At 42.2% G+C, this 17004-nt stretch overlaps 1 protein-coding gene and 1 long non-coding RNA gene across 3 annotated transcripts in view; one reads left to right on the top strand and one right to left on the bottom strand.

Annotated features, from left to right (window-relative positions):
* LOC129814875 (diphosphoinositol polyphosphate phosphohydrolase 1) overlaps positions 1 to 17004 on the top strand; it is a 34332-nt gene that overhangs the window by 13073 nt on the left and 4255 nt on the right. For both annotated transcript variants that reach the window (XM_055867997.1, XM_055867998.1), the window contains exons 2-4: positions 2212 to 2322; positions 16702 to 16746; positions 16861 to 16945. In XM_055867997.1, the coding sequence (XP_055723972.1) occupies positions 2212 to 2322; positions 16702 to 16746; positions 16861 to 16945 (241 nt within the window). The remainder of the gene's footprint in view (positions 1 to 2211; positions 2323 to 16701; positions 16747 to 16860; positions 16946 to 17004) is intronic.
* On the bottom strand, positions 9436 to 15070 carry LOC129814882 (uncharacterized). Its single transcript, XR_008753375.1, has 2 exons — positions 14161 to 15070; positions 9436 to 9989 (listed from the first exon to the last, which is right to left on the bottom strand). It is a non-coding gene; the product is annotated as an uncharacterized LOC129814882 (long non-coding RNA).

Below are 17004 nucleotides of genomic sequence, written 5' to 3'. Positions count from 1 at the left end.
ACCTGTTTCAGTAGGTGGCATCTAAAATAACACTAATTTATTAGACAGTTCTTATTTGACTAATGGTGGTCGTACGCATCTATGTGAAGCTAGCCACAATTAGGATTAGCCACAACAGTGGACTTTGCGGTTAGCCTTCAAAATAAAAGTACGGCATAATTATATTTGTATTCATTTGCGTCACTGTCAATGACACTTTTATTTCGAAGGCAAACTGCAAATTCCACTATTGTGCCTAATCCTTATTGTGGCTAGCTTCACAACACAACCTGGTTTGGTCGAGCCTCACGAGCCAGATGAAGATAGCTGGCTGCTAATAATGTTTGCTTTTGGCAACGGGGTTAAGTAGCTGGCTAGCTAAGTTAAATTTCAATAGGCGAACAACAAGTGACAACCTAGCTAATACTTACTCACTAGGGTTCCTAAATCATTGCTAAGAATAATAAAAAATGAGTGCAGTTTCTACTGGTCATTGTTTTCAGGCTGGTTGTGTTGGTGCTAGCTAGGTACCAAGCTAAAGCTAGCTACCCCAGAAGTTGAGATCTAACTAATTATGCTTTATTACCAACGCGATATTGAAAACACATTGTTCGTGGTCGGTGTTTGCTTGTGTGCAGACTTTTTTATACAGCTTTGACAGTGCTACTGTATCTTTTTTGACACGCAAAGATCCAAAAGGCGTTCCATAGTATGTATGTTGTGAAGCTAATAGCAGTGACGCTATTACTGTGTAACTGCAGTAGGGCAACACCTAAAAAATAGCGCACTTGGTAGTGTGTACTGGTGCTCGACCAGTCGCGAAAGCCAACATCACCCACGACAGAGAACGGTTGATTGTCAAGGGCAATGAATTCCGTTATCTTGGCTTTAATGGATTTCGCCTTTGAGTTGTCTTGCTGAAATTCTTACTCTTTCAAATGACTGCTTGACGTGTTGACTGCTCGATCCACACAGCAGTCATTGTAGGCTAAGTTAGGAACGCTGTGTTGCACGTATAGCGCAACATTTTACATGCCGTCATTACGTCATGTACCTACGTTATATAGGTATGCACGTCAGCTTTGACATCAGTTTTGCACATCGGCGTTACATGCTGACCAGACCAGACACGTCGCATGCGCGAGCGTCGCAAAAAAAATGTTTAAATCCATGTTATTCAATTATTGCCCCCACACTGCTCGCGCACGCCAACGAGCGTCTCCGATGCTAAGGGCTAAAATAGAACTCCTTTCTATTTCTGACGCAGATCGCGCTGGAAGTCCTGCATCTCCCATCTCCTCATTGGTTTATAGAAGCAGGTACCATCTCATTGGTTATACCCACGTGGGTGATTGAAAGACAAATTGTTTTGCCGGTTGTCGTGGTAATACTATGAAAGTGTAGATGCGATCGCCAAATAAGTTCAAAGATGAAAAAGCCTGGAAGGAGGAGAGATGACTAGAAACGATTCGGTTGGCCGTTTTATGTATGGATTAATTGTTGAAGTAGAGGACCTTGTGCATTTCAGGTAAAATAACAACTCAATGTTTTTATCTCAGGACAAATTAACTAGCAACAGCAAGCTAGCTAAATAGGACAAGTTAGCTAGCAAGTGCAAGCTAACTAGCTAAATTGCCATACATGTTTAATGCTTTTCGACCTGTCCCCAAATTAATGTCATTGGTTCAGAGTTTGTTTTGATATTTTAATCCGCGTGTCGTGATTGCGTTTGGTTTCGGGGGACAAAATAAATGTATGCACGATAGCGCACGCGCGCAGCCGGTTTGGGTTCCGTGTTAAATTAGACATCGGCTGATAACGATGTTGGCATTTTTATCTAATATCGGCCGATTACGTGATGTTCACCGATAAGTCATGCATCCCTAGTCTAAATACTTTCCGAAGGCATTGTAGCCAAGTTATCGTTACTCGTTGTATTTATTATTACTTTTATTATGTTATTACTTTTCTATTACTCTCTGCATTGTTGGGACGAGCCCGTAAGTAAGCATTTCACTGTTACTCTACACCTATTCTTTATGAAGCATGTGAAGAATACCATTTTATTTGATCTGTTATTGAGAATGTCACCTGTAATTTGAATAGGATTGCGATGTTGTCTTCAACTGAGTAGAGAAGTTGTCTCAAGCAACACCACGCTGTGTTTACATTGGAACCTGAAACTCTGTATTTGATTGATGGTGCTCACTGCTGTATCGTCTTTATCTGCAGGTGCTGTTGGTGAGTAGTAGTCGTCATCCAGACAAGTGGATTGTCCCTGGTGGGGGGATGGAGCCAGAAGAGGAGCCCCATGTAGCAGCAGCACGAGAAGTCTGTGAAGAGGTTTGTTTCTTTCCCTCTCATTTCATTGACCTTAGCTTAATTATTCAAACTACATTCCCACACTGTTCTCTATCCCCACATTTCAGGGAACTTGTGGTGTTTTTCATAAGTGGTTATGGATTTTAGAGATGAGGGTCTCTTTGTTTTAGGCGTGGCTTTTTGGGTAGACAACCTCAAATCTGTTTTCTTGCAAATCACACCCCTCAATTACAATATGGTATTTGCCGCAATGGCAACCATATATTAAACTGAGATTTGCCATTGTGACTAGGTTATGTCATACTTTGAAAAATAACACATTTGGCCTGCCATTACTGGTCCCATGCTGATTACCTTGATAAAGCTTGTGGAAACATGGCTATTGAGCTCAACATAGGGATGGGCGATATGGCCAAAGAATCTCTAAATAACCTTTGTTGTACAGTTAAAGGTCAACTATACTGCATTTCAAACAGTCAGCAATAATGTAGCGATTTCAGGGCTTTACGTTGTAGGCCAATGCCGCGCGTGACAAACTGAGCAATCGTTTTCGAGAATCAATGTTCATTGATACTCCCGTTTTAGTGTTATCTGCTTTGTGCGCGATGTGAGCAGTTGAGACGTACTGTAAAAAGGGTATCGTTAGGAAGAATAACAGAACCTGTAATAGAACCTGTAATAAATAAGAGAACCTGTAATGGGTTCTAAATAACTGGGTAAAAACTGACGAACTATAAAAGCTCAAACCAAGTTTATTCAGACAAAGACATGTTTCCAGCAGTGGTAGTGTGTGTGTGTGTGTGTGTGTGTGTGTATATACCCCAATTTGGGTGGAGCATCCTCCTTCCCTCTAAACATTACATCTTTATTGCTAGACAGTGATGCGGGCAATGAACCCTTTCCTTCTCCCATAATCTGACCTGACCTCGGCCCCCGTTCCTCACTAAACCACATCTCACCAACTTTATCAGTGACTGCAACCATGTGATTGCCTTTCCTTTACTCAGTACATTCCACGCTTAATTGACTCCACCATATACATTCCTCCTACAGATAACCATTCACTTCTGGTGTAGAAACCAGACTCTGGCACTCCTCATTGCCTTAGAATACTTGATGATTAACAATATTTCAAGTTTATGAGTCAGAACCCATCACAGTAAAAATGGCTCAATGTGTTTGTGTCCATATGACCAACTATGTTGGACCAAACCTCAAATGCAAATAGCGAATTGAAACTGCTTGTCAGAAAGGAAGTGATTGCTCATATTTGTAGTGAGTGGCAGAGGGAGGGGTGTGTGTGTGTAAACAGAGAGGAAGAGGTGACAGAGGTTTCACTCTCGCCAAAATCATTACGTTTCTATGGGATTATTTTGGACCTAAGCTTGTCGCCTGCCTTTCCGGCTTTGGGACAACGACTCCCATTTGTTATAGGGTGGAGACATGAGCATCTCGTCATTATATACACATCTCTGGTGTAAATGGGAAGGTGCACAGAGGGAGCGAAGGAGACAAGCCCAAAAGGGCAACCTGGGAACAAACGGACATAAGCCATCGTAAAAACGGAATATAACAAAACCCTGATTCTTGCGATACAGGCATTTGAAATATCACACAAAAACATACATTTGAATTAAATGGATATATTGCCCAGCCCTAGCTCAACACATTATTCTTTTGATGTTGGTCAAAGCACATTCACCTGTTAGCACTTATCCCGAGCCCTTCTGGGCAGAGCAGTTGGTCTTGATCGTATTCTGTTTATGTGTGCTGAGAAAGCACATCCACAGTAAGCACGCAGCCAAGACTCGTATCCCAGAGTCATGTTACACAGGAGTGTTAAAAGTGCCGAAGGGCGTTATACTGAGATATAATGCTGTGGCTGCAGGCCAGACAACCAAGCCACAGGCCCAACTCATACTCCTCTTTCTATGGAGATCAATTTAGTTTGTTTACATAATGTAGCCTATTCTGTACTAATCACTAATTGAACCATGATGATTGAATATGTTCATTTAATCCCCGGGTATTTTCTTTGTTGCCCGCTAGGGGGTAAAGAGCGTTTCTCTGTTGCCAAGTAGTGTATCTTCAACCAAGGCTTAGATTCCAGAAAACAATATGATAACTTAGCTTTCTGAGATAAGCGTTCCAGAAATCATAGCCTACTTACAAGATTGCATGGACACTTTGAAAGCCTGTAGACTATATGCAGGGCTCCAGACTAATATTTTCCCCTGGTGACACTAACTTTTTCAGTTGGCGGCACCAGCCAGCCCCCCCCCCCCAAAGAAAATATAAGTAATCATGTTCTAAAGTAATTCACAGTGCTTTATTAAAGCTAGACTCTTTCTGTGAAAAAATGGCACCCCACCTCTGTTTTGGTAAAAAGCTGAGGGATGGGGCTTGAAAAATGTAACCACTCTCAAATTTATAGAGAGCTATGGATGCAAGTACTAACCATCCATGATATCAAAATGATAGTTAAAACTGTGTTTTAAGTCTATACAGTGTTTGTTTACATTGGAGTTATGAGTTATGAGGCATTGGTAAGTTTTATATCCAAGAGTCAATGGGTATGTATAGTTAATTTATAAGTCCAAAAATGTATGTAGCAACTAAGGATTTTAGCTTTGAGGCCTTTTTATCAATTAGATTTAGTCACCACCTGCGTCCTCTCTCTCCTCCGTCCTCTCTCGCCTCCTTTTGAAAAAGGTCCAAGTTAATCAATGAGAGTTGGCGAGGAGAGTGGAAATGCTCTTGCTTGAAATGAGACTGTCCTTCTCCACTCGGGTGTCGTTAGGCAAATGACGTTAGAGGGATGGATCCCAAAATAAATTTGTAATGTGCTCAAAACAAATTAAGCTAGTTGTGCAAGACATTTTTATAGATAAAACAATAAGTAGCATATTGATTTCAAATGTGTGCATGTTTTTCTCTGAGAAAACAAAAGCTGATTCGAAGGGCGTGTGGCAGATTTCAAAACTCTTTTGCGGTAAGATGAACATGATTATCCTCGATGAAAGGTGGCTATCAAGGAGGGCAGTACAGTCATCCATTTGCCTACGAACGATTTGACACACTCCTCGGCCACTTATATTTTACTGTTAACATAGGGCTCCAGAATTTTCTTTTGGTCAATAGAGATGGATTTGCCTACATCTTTATGTGCACTAACAGGTATCCTAGGCTAATTTTGTTGGGGATAATTCACCACTGAGTAAGTGGAAACTCAAAACACATTTTCTAGATTGCTAACCTTAACCTCTATGGGATCGGTGTGTGTCCCCACCCCGCGGGACGGTTTAGCTAATGTGATTAGCATGACGTTGTAAGTCACAAGAATTTCCCAGGACGCAGACGTGTCTTATATGTGCAGAAAGCTTAAATTATTGTTCATCTAACTGCACTGTCTGATTTACAGTAGCTATTACAGTGAATACCATGCTATTGTTTGAGGAGAGTGCACAATTATGTACTTGAAAATGTATCAGTAAACCAATTGGGAACATTTGGGCAGGCTTGATACAACATTTTCAACAGTAATGCAATGGCTCTTTAGATCAGCCTAAAACTTTGCACATACACTGCTGCCATCTAGTGGCCAAAATATAAATTGAGCCTAGACTCAAGTCATATAATGGCCTTTCTCTTGCATTTCAAAGATGATTAAAAAAAAAATTGGAAACACGTGTTTTTTCTTTGTATTATCTTTTACCAAATCTAATGTGTTAAATTCTCTACCCTTTAGCTCCGTGTGGATGTTGCCTGTAATACATGGCTTCTGGTTGGGATGTGTACGTATGGTCACTGTGGGGACGATATCATCAATGCACTTATTGATGACGCCAGTGACTGATGTGGTATACTCCTGAATGCCATCGGATGAATCCCAGAACATATTCCAGTCTGTGCTAGCAAAACAGTCTAGTAGCATAGCATTTGCGTTATCTGACCATTTTCTGAGTGAGCGAGTCACTGGTACTTCCTGCTTCAGTTTTTGCTTGTAAGCAGGAATCGGAAGGATAGAGTTATGGTCAGATTTACCAAATGGAGGGAGAGTTTTGTATGTGTCTCTGTGTGTGGAGTAAAGGTAGTCTTGAGTTTTTTGGGGGTTTTTTTATATATAAAAAAAAATGTAGCCCTCTGGTTGCACATTTAACATACTGGTAGAAATGAGGTAAAACGGATTTGATTTTCCCTGCATTAAAGTTCCCGGCCAATAGGAGTGCTGCCTCTGGATTAGTATTTTCTTTTTTGCTATGGCCTTTAACCACTCTGGGATACGCAAGCGTCCCACATGGCCAACATCCAGTGAAAATGCGGAGCGCCAAATTTCAATAAATTACTATAAAAATCTAACTTTCATGAAATCACACATGCAATACACCAAATTAAAGCTACACTTGTTGTGAATCCAGCCAACGTGTCAGATATCAAAAAGGCTTTACGTTGAAAGCACACCAAATGATTATGTTAGGTCAGTACATAGTCACAGAAAAACACAGCCATTTTTCCAGCCAAAGAGAGGAGTCACAAAAAGCAGAAATAGAGATCAAATTAATCACTAACCTTTGATCTTCATCAGATGACACTCATAGGACTTCATGTTACACAATGCATGTATGTTTTGCTCGATCAAGTTCATATTTATATCCAGAAATCTCAGTTTACATTGGCGCGTTATGTTCAGTAATGTTTTGCTTCCAAAACATCCGGTGATTTTGCAGAGAGCCACATCAATTTACAGAAATACTCATCATAAATGTTGATGAAAATACAAGTGTTATGCATGGAACTTTAGATAAACTTCTCCTGAATGCAACCGCTGTGTCAGATTTCAAAAAAGCTTTACCGAAAAAGCACACCATGCAATAATCTGAGTACAGCGCTCAGAGCCCAAACAAGCCATACAGATATCCGCCATGTTGTGGAGTCAACAAAGTCAGAAATAGCATTATAAATATTCACTTACCTTTGATGATCTTCATCAGAATGCACTCCCAGGAATCCCAATTCCACAATAAATGTTTGATTTGTTCGATAAAGTCCATTTATGTCCAAATACCTCCTTTTTGTTTGCGCGTTTAGTACACAATCCAAACTCACGACGCGCAGGCAGGTCCAGGCGAAAGTTCAGACGTAAAGTCATATTACAGTTCGTAGAAACATGTCATACTAAGTATTGAATCAATCTTTAGGATGTTTTTATCATAAATCTTCAATAATGTTCCAACCGGAGAATTCCTTTGTCTGTAGAATTGCAATGGAACGCAAGCTACCTCTCACGTGAACGCGCGTGACCAGCTCATGCCACTCTGGCAGACCTCTGACTCATTCAGCTCCCATTCCCCCCTCCTACACAGTAGAAGCATCTAACAAGGTTCTAAAGACTGTTGACATCTAGTGGAAGCCTTAGGAAGTGCAATATGACCCCATGTACACTGTATCTTGGATAGGCAAAGAGTTGAAAAACTACAAACCTCAGATTTCCCACTTCTTGGTTTGATTTTTTTCTCAGGTTTTTACCTACCATATGAGTTCTGTTAAACTCACAGACATCATTCAAACAGTTTTAGAAACTTCAGAGTGTTTTCTATCCAAATCTACTAATTATATGCATATTCTAGCTTTTAGGACTGAGTAGCAGGTAGTTTACTCTGGGCACCTTTTTATCCAAGCTACTCAATACTGCCCCCTTGTCCCAAAGAAGTTAACAGCTCATTGAGTGTCGTCTTAGTGCCAGCATCGGTTTATGGTGGTACATAGATGGCTATGAAGAATATAGATGAAAGCTCTCTTGGTAAATAGTATGGTCTACAACTTATCATGAGATACTCTTCCTCAGGCGAGCAATACCTTGAAACTTCCTTAATATTAGTTTTTTGCACCAGCTGTAATTTACATATAGACACAGATCGCCACCCCTTGTCTTACTGGAGGTAGCTGTTCTATCTTGTCGATGGTTTCGAAAACCCCGGCAGTTTTAAGATTGATGGTAGAGGGGATTTACTCACTCGCCGTCGGATCCTTACAAGGCACCCCGACCTATGTCCCCGATTCTCTGTCTCTTCTTCATGCAAATGGGGATTTGGGCATTGTCAGGTGTCTGAAGTAAATTCTTTGCGTCTGACTTTTTAAAGGAAAAATCTTCGTGCAGCACGAGGTGAGTAATCGCTGTCCTAATATCCAGAAGCTCTTTTCGGTCATAAGAGACGGTGGCAGAAACATTATGTACACACAATAGCACAGCAGCCATTTTTTCCGGCGCCATCTAACTGTTGGTGAGCATTTCTCCATTCCCAAGATAAACCAACCACTTGACAGGTGTGGCATATCAAGAAGCTGAGTAAACAGCATGATCATTATGCAGATGCACCTTGTGCTGGGGACAATAAAAGGCCACTAAAATGTGCAGTTTTGTCACACAACACAATGCCACAGATGTCTGACTGCAGGAATGTCCACCAGAGCTGTTGCCAGAGAATTGAATGTTCATTTCTCTACCATAAGCCACCATCAACGTCATTTTAGAGAATTTGGCAGTACGTCCAACCGGCCTCACAACCGCAGACCATGTGTAACAACGCCAGCCCAGGATATTCACATCTGGCTTCTTCACCTGCAATATCATCTGAGACCAGCCATCTGGACAGCTGATGAAACTGAGGAATATTTATGTCTGTAATAATGCCCTTTTGTGGGGAAAAACTCATTCTGATTGGCATCCTCAGTGGATGGGCCTATGCCCTCCCAGGCCCACCCATGGCTGCACCCCTGCCCCTGCTTATATGTAACTCAATAAAATCGTTGAAATTGTTGCATGTTTTGCTTTATATTTTTGTTCAGTATACATATCCCAGCCAGAAGCCTTGGATTACAGGCAACATTCGCACTGAGCTATAGGCTAGGGCTGCCGCTTTCAAGGAGCGGGACACTAATCTGGTTGCTAATAAGAAATCCTGCTACGCCCTCTGAAAAACCATCTAACAGGCAAAGCGTCAATACAGGACTAAGAATCCCACTTCATCGTCTATTACGCTCGTCTGATGTAGCAGGACTTGTAAACTATCACGGATTACAAAGGAAAAAGGTAGCACTTTATTTGACACCCAGTGCCATAACACGTTATCAATCAAATTTCAATCAAATTTATTCATAAAGCCCTTTTTATATCAGCCGATGTCACAAAGTGCTATACAGAAACTTAGCCTTAAAACCCCAAACGGCAAGCAATGCAGATGTAGAATCATGGTGGCTAGGAAAACTCCCTAGAAAGGCAGGAACCTAGGAAGAAACCTAGAGAGGAACCAGGCTCTGAGGGGTGGCCAGTCCTCTTCTGGCTGTGCCGGTGGAGATTATAACAGTACATGGCCAAGATGTTCAATTGTTCTTAGATGACCAGCAGGGTATAATAATAATAATAATCACAGTGGTTGTAGAGGGTGCAACAGGTCAGCACCTCAGGAGTAAATGTCAGTTGTCTTTTCATAGCCGAGCATTCAGAATTAGAGACAGCAGGTGCGGTAGAGAGAGAGAGTTGAAAACAGCAGGTCCGATACAAGGTCAGGGTTCCATAGCCACATGCAGAACAGTTGAAAATGGAACAGCAACACGACCAGGTGGACTGGAGACAGCAAGGAGTCATCAAGCCAGGGTGTCCTGAGGCATGGTTCTAGGGCTCAGGTCCTCTGGGAGGGGAGGGAGAAAGAGAATTAGATGGAGCATACTTAAGTTAACACAGGACACCAAATAAGACAGGAGAAATACTCCAGACGTAAGACTGACCCTAGCCCCCCGACACAAACTATTGCAGCATAAATACTGGAGGCTGAGACAGGAGGGGTCGGGAGACACTGTGGCCCCATCCGACAATACCCTCGGACAGGGCCAACCAGGCAGGATATAATCCCACCCACTTTGCCAAAGCACAGCCCCCACACTACTAGAGGGATATCTTAAAACCAGCAACTTACTACCCTGAAACAAGTCTGAGTATAGCCCACGAAGATCTCCCCCACGGCACAAACCCGGGGGGGCGCCAAACCCGGACAGGAAGATCACGTCAGTCGCTCGATGCACTCCTCCTAGGGACGGGATGGAAGAGCACCAGACTCGGCCCCCGTAATAGGGTTAGAGGCAGAGAATCCCGGTGGAGAGGGGAACCGGCCAGGCAGAGACAGCAAGGGCGGTTCGTTGCTCCAGTGCCTTTCCGTTCACCTTCACACCCCTGGGCCAGACTACTCTCAATCATAGGACCTACTGAAGAGATGAGTCTTCAATAGAGACTTACAGGTCGAGACCGAGTCTGCATCTCTCACATGGATAGGCAAACCATTCCATAAAAGTGTAGCTCTATAGGAGAAAGCCCTGCCTCCAGCTGTTTGCATAGAAATTCTAGGGACGATAAGGAGGACTACATCTTGTGACCGTAGCATACGTGTTGGTATGTACGGCAGGACCAAATCAGAGAGATATATCCAAAATGTCCATTTATTTGGCGCGTTTGATCCAGAAAAACAACGGTTCCAACTTGTTCAACGTGACTACAAAATATCTCAAAAGTTACCTGTAAACTTTGCCAAAACATTTCAAACTACTTTTGTAATACAACTTTAGGTATTTTTTAACGTAATTAATCGATAAAATTGAAGACGGGATGATCTGTGTTCAATACAGGAGGAAAACAAACTGTAGCTAGCTTTCTGGTCACGCGCCTCTAACAGTACACTTCAAGTTACCCTCGTTCTGGATGGCCGTACTTCTTCATTACACAATGGAAAAAAACTATTTCTGAAGACTGTTGACATCCAGTGGAAGCGGTAGGAACTGCAAGAAGGTCCCTTAGAAATCTGGATTCCCAATGAAAATCCCATTGAAAAGAGAGTGACCTCAACAACAAAAAATTCTGAATGGTTTGTCCTCGGGGTTTCGCTTGCAAAATAAGTTCTGTTAAACTCACAGACATGATTCAAACAGTTTTAGGAACTTCAGAGTGTTTTCTATCCAAATATACTAATAATATGCATATCTTATCTTCTGGGGATGAGTAGCTGGCAGTTGAATTTGGGTATGCTTTTCATCCAAACGTGAAAATGCTGCCCCCTATCCTAGAGAAGTTAAAGAGGAGTCTGTAATTTTTCCCCCTAATGACCATGATAGTTCATGAAATTATCACTGCTGAAGTGAAAGCCATCCTCTCTTGGGAAATGCTTTTTAGTTAGATTAGCGACAGTATCAAAGATAAATGTTGCATTATTCTTATTCTCCTCAATTAAGTTGGAAAAATAGGATGATTGAGCAGCAGTGAGGGCTCTTCGATATTGTACAGTACTGTCTTTCCAAGCTAGTCGGAAGACTTCCAGTTTGGTGGACCACCATTTCTGTTCCAGTTTTCTGGAAGCTTGCTTCAGGGTTCAGGTATTTTCTGTTTACCAGGGAGCTAGTTTCTTATGACAAATGTTTGTTGTTTATATGGGTGCGACTGCATCTAGGGTATTACGCAAGGTTAAATTTAGTTCCTCAGTTAGGTGGTTAACCGATTTTTGTACTCCGACGTCCTTGGGTAGGTGGAGGGAGTCTGGAAGGGCATCTAGGAATCTTTGGGTTGTCCGGGCATTTAAAGCAAGGCTTTTGATGATCCTTGGATGTGGTCTGAGCAGATTATTTGTTGCGATTGTAAACATAATAAATTGGTGGTCCGATAGTCCAGGATTATGAGGAAAAACATTAAGATCCACAATATTTATTCCACGGGACAAAACTAGGTCCAGAGTATGACTGTGGCAGTGAGTAGGTCCGGAGACATGTTGGACAAAACCCACTCGAGTCGATGATGGCTCCGAAAGCAATTTGGAGTGGGTCTGTGGACTTTTCCATGTGAATATCAAAGTCTCAAAAAATGTGAATATTATCTGCCATGACTACAAGGTCCGATAGGAATTCAGGGAACTCGATAAGTAACGCTGTATACGGCCCAGGAGGCCTGTAAACAGTAGCTATAAAAAGTGATTGAGTAGGCTGCATAGATTTCATGACTAGAAACTCAAAGATGAAAACAGTCTTTTTAAATTTTTTGTTGTAAATTGTAATTTGCTATTGTAAGTGTTAGCAACACCTCCACCTTTGCGGGGTATATGGTCAGTAGTGTAACCAGGAGGAGAGGCCTAATTTAAACACAGTAAATTCATCAGGCTTAAGCCATGTTTCAGTCAGGCCGATCACATCAAGATTATGATCAGTGATTCGTTCATTGACTATAACTGCCTTGGAAGTGAGGGATCTAACATTTAGTAGCCCTATTTTGAGCCACATATGACTCCAACACCCTCATTAAGTTTGCAGAAGACACAACGGTGGTAGGCCTGGTAACCGACGACGATGAGACAGCCTATAGGGAGGAGGTCAGAGACCTGGCAGTGTGGTGCCAGGACAACAACCTCTCCCTCAACGTGAGCAAGACAAAGGAGCTGATCGTGGACTACAGGAAACAGAGGACAGAGCACGTCCCCATTCACATTGATAGGGCTGAAGTGGAGCGGGTCGAGAGCTTCAAGTTCCTTGGTGTCCACATCACTAAGGACCTTTCATGGTCCAAATACACCAAGACAGTCGTGAAGAGGGCACGACAATGCCCCCTCTGGAGGGTGAAAAGATTTGGCATGGTACCTCATATCCTCAAATTTATACAGCTGCACCATCGAGAGCAACCTGACTTGTTGCGTCACCACTTGGTATTGCAACTGCTTGGCATCCGACCGCAAGGCACTACAGATGGTAATGCATACAGCCTAGTGCATCTCTGGGGCCGAGCTTCCTGTCATCCAGGACCATACCAGGCGGTGTCAGAGGAAGGGCCATCCAGTACCTGAGCTCCAAGTCTGGGACCAAAAGGCTCCTTAACTGCTTCTACCCTCAAGCCAAAAGACTGCTGAACGGTTAATCAAGTGGCTACCCAGACTATTTGCATTGACCCTCTTATTTGTATTGTTATTTATAATTCTTTGCACTGATTCTCTTGCACAGGCTCTGTGCACACTTACTGGACTCTAACCACACGCTGACATACTACACTGACACTCCAACGGACACACACACAAAACACACACGGACACACACACACACACACAAAACACACATGCATATTGACGCCAGACACACATTCATTCACCTTCCTTCCTTACACTCTTTACATACTCTCTTGCTACTCTGTTTACTATCTATGTATTGTCACTTCACCCGTACCCCTCCACATTGACTCGGTACCGGTACACATTGTATATAGCCTCATTATAGTTATTTTGTTTTAATATTTTTCCTTTAGTTTATTTAGCAAATGTTTTACTTTTTTTAAACTCTGCGTTGTTGGTTAAAGGCTCGTAAGTAAGCATTTCACGGTAAAGTCTACTTTACCTGTTGTATTTGGCGCATGTGACATACAATTTGATTTGAAATGTTTTTTTTAACAAGATCCACCGTGTTTTCCACAGTTTCAACCTTTTTGTTGAACTTCTTTTTTCAACTTTATCATCGCAGTGAGGCCAAACATTGTAGCCTAAAGCATGATACTGTTTTCATGATAAGTGTTTGTGATTTTCAATTACGTTTGCATTGATGTCAGAGTGATTTGAAGGACAATGGAGCGCTGAGTAGCAGCCCATCCGTGACCTGACGGTCGTCAGCGAGTTGGGTACTAGCAACACATCAGCCCCATTCATGTACAGAGCGCATAGGAGGATATTACTGTGACTCAACGGTCCCATGGAATTTGACTGCGGTCATAACTGCCGGTCACCACAACAGCTCGATGCACTACCCTCTGGAGAGAGAGCCCTGCGGTTTCAGGCAGTGCAGTTGCCGTACCATGCAGTAATCCAGCCTGACAGGATGCTCTCTGGTGCATCTGTAGACGTTTGTGAGGTCCGAACTGAAAGACATAGGAGCAGGTTAAGGGTTATGCATAGTACCTTGTATTAGTGTTCACAGCCACTCATCCAGTTAAACGACCTGACCCGATGGAGGCTAAATAGACTGGAATGCAGCTCTACGGCTCATGTTCTTCCCTCATGTTCTCATAATGATATGGACAGGGTGGCCATTTTCAGTAGAGGTGGTTGAGGTTTGCCTACGCTTTCCAAACCCTGCCTATTCTCCAGTCACCCCAGTGCTGGTCTTCCCCATATGATCTGGTTGAAGGCATGAAGAGCGTGGGATTGATACTGGGGTATATACTGGTATATTCACTACGGAGTCCAAGTTTATTAATAGACTGAAACTAGAGGATGCCAGCAGTACGCGCCAGCAGCCAAAGCCTATGACCAATGGGACCCACACCTGCTGGCACAACCATCAGGGGAAAACATGGCCTTCCAAGGCAGTCAGCAGTTCTTTGGACCACTGCTCTGGAATAAGCTGGACATATCCACACGACAGCTAGCTAGCATGTCTGCCTTCAAAAGAACTGTACACATATCTAGTAGGATATGTGAGCGTCATTTTGTATGTACGCTACCGCGTATGATGTGTGTTGTTTTTATCGAGTCAACTTTTATGTGATGTGTATGTTTTTATTAATTAAACGGAACCCAGGACTCCCTAAAAAAACAGTGGCAGTTGTTAGTGGACTATCCTGGCTAAATAAAATGAAAATGTATTCGAAAACTGGCCCAGTACCCCTCACCATCGCCGGCGGACACAAACAAGATATGCCATTTTCACACTTTGAGTTGTACAGTGCCAGTCAAAAGTTTGCACACACCTACTCATTTAAAGGTTTTTCTTTATTTTTACTATTTTTCTACATTGTTGAATATTAGTGAAGACATCAAAACGATGAAATAACATTGAATCATGTAGTAAACAAAAAAGTGTTAATCAAATCAAAATATATTTGAGATTTTTCAAAGTAGCCACCCTTTGCCTTGACAGCTTTGCACAATTTTGGCATTCTCTCAACCAACTTCACCTGGAATGTTTTTCAACAATCTTGAAGGAGTTCCCACATATGCTGAGCACTTGTTGGCTGCTTTTCCTTCACTCTGCAGTACATCTCATCCCAAACCATCTCAATTGGGTTGAGGTCGGGTGATTGTGGAGGCCAGGCCATCTGATGCAGCACTCCATCACTCTCCTCCTTGGTCAAATAGCCCTTACACAGCCTGGAGGTGTGTTGGGTCATTGTCCTGTTGAAAAACAAATAATCCCACTAAGCGCAAACCAGATGGGATGGCGTATCGCTGCAGAATGCTGTGGTAGCCATGCTGGTTAAATGTGCCTTGAATTCTAAATAAATCACAGTGTCACCAGCAAAGCACCCCCACAACATCACACTTCATCGTCCATGCTTCACAGTGGGAACCACACATGCGAAATTCATCCGTTAACGTGCTCTGCGTCTCACAAAGATACGGCAGTTGGAACCAAAAATCTCAAATTTGTACTCATCAGACCAAAGGACAGATTTCCACCGGTCTAATGTCCATTGCTCATGTTTCTTGGCCCAAGCAAGTCTCTTCTTCGTATTGGTGTCCTTTAGTAGTGATTTCTTTGCAGCAATTTGACCATGAAGGCCTGATTCATGCAGTCTCTTCTGAACAGTTGTTGAGATGTCTGTTACTTGAACTCTGAAGCATTTATTTGGACTGCAATTTCTGAGGCTAGTAACTCTAATGAACTTATCCTCTGCAGCAGAGGTAACTCTGGGTCTTCCTTTTCTGTGGCGGTGCCAGTTTCATAACGCTTGATTTTTATTGCGACTTCACTTGAATAACTTTTAAAGTTCTTGAAATTTTCCGGAATGACTGACCATGTCTTAAAGGCTTTAACCAAATAGGACTATCTTCTGTATACTACCCCTACCTTGTCACAACACAATTGATTGGCCCCAACTCATTAAGAAAGAATGTCCACAAATGAACTTATTTGTCACAGCTGTTAATTCAAATGTATTCCAGGTGACTACCTCATGAAGCTGGTTGAGAGAATGCCAAGAGTGTGCAAAACTGTCAAGGCAAAGGGTGGCTACTTTGAAGAATCTCAAATATAAGATATTTAACACTTTTGTTCACTACATGATTCCATATGTGTAATTTCATAGTTTTGATGTCTTCACTATTATTCTACAATGTAGAACATAGTACAAATAAAGAAAAACCCTGGAATGAGGTGTCAACTTTTGACCGGTACTGTATATAAAACACCATTTGGTGTGAACCATGACGGGTAGAGGTACTGGTGTGTACACTTTATTACATTTTATAGCAGGACAGTTGTGTGAAGGATGTTTTATCTAATGGCATCTTCAGGACATATTGTTACACACAGACTCTTTAAGATTGAAAGAGTTGTGTTTTTAATCCTTAGATAGGATTTTGATTTGCTTCCTTGTTTTTTGTTGTTCCACAGGCAGGTGTGAAGGGGACTTTAGGTCGCCTAGTTGGAATATTTGAGGTGAGTTTATGTTATGACATGCTTAGGCATGCTAAAGCTTGTTTGGGAGTGGAGAGAAAATATGGACTTTGTTCTGAAAAAAATAAATACAGGTCAAAACTGTCTATCTTACAGAACCGAGAGAGGAAACACAGAACCTACGTCTACATTCTTGTCGTAACTGAGGTCCTGGAGGATTGGGAGGACTCAGTGAACATTGGTGAGTGGCTTTCATTTCAATCTGATTTATACTACATTGTTTGAATTCTGGTTATAGAT

Source organism: Salvelinus fontinalis, chromosome 18 (genome assembly GCF_029448725.1).
Source record: "Salvelinus fontinalis isolate EN_2023a chromosome 18, ASM2944872v1, whole genome shotgun sequence".
Taxonomy (NCBI): domain Eukaryota; kingdom Metazoa; phylum Chordata; class Actinopteri; order Salmoniformes; family Salmonidae; genus Salvelinus; species Salvelinus fontinalis.
This window is presented reverse-complemented; position numbering and strand designations above follow the sequence as displayed.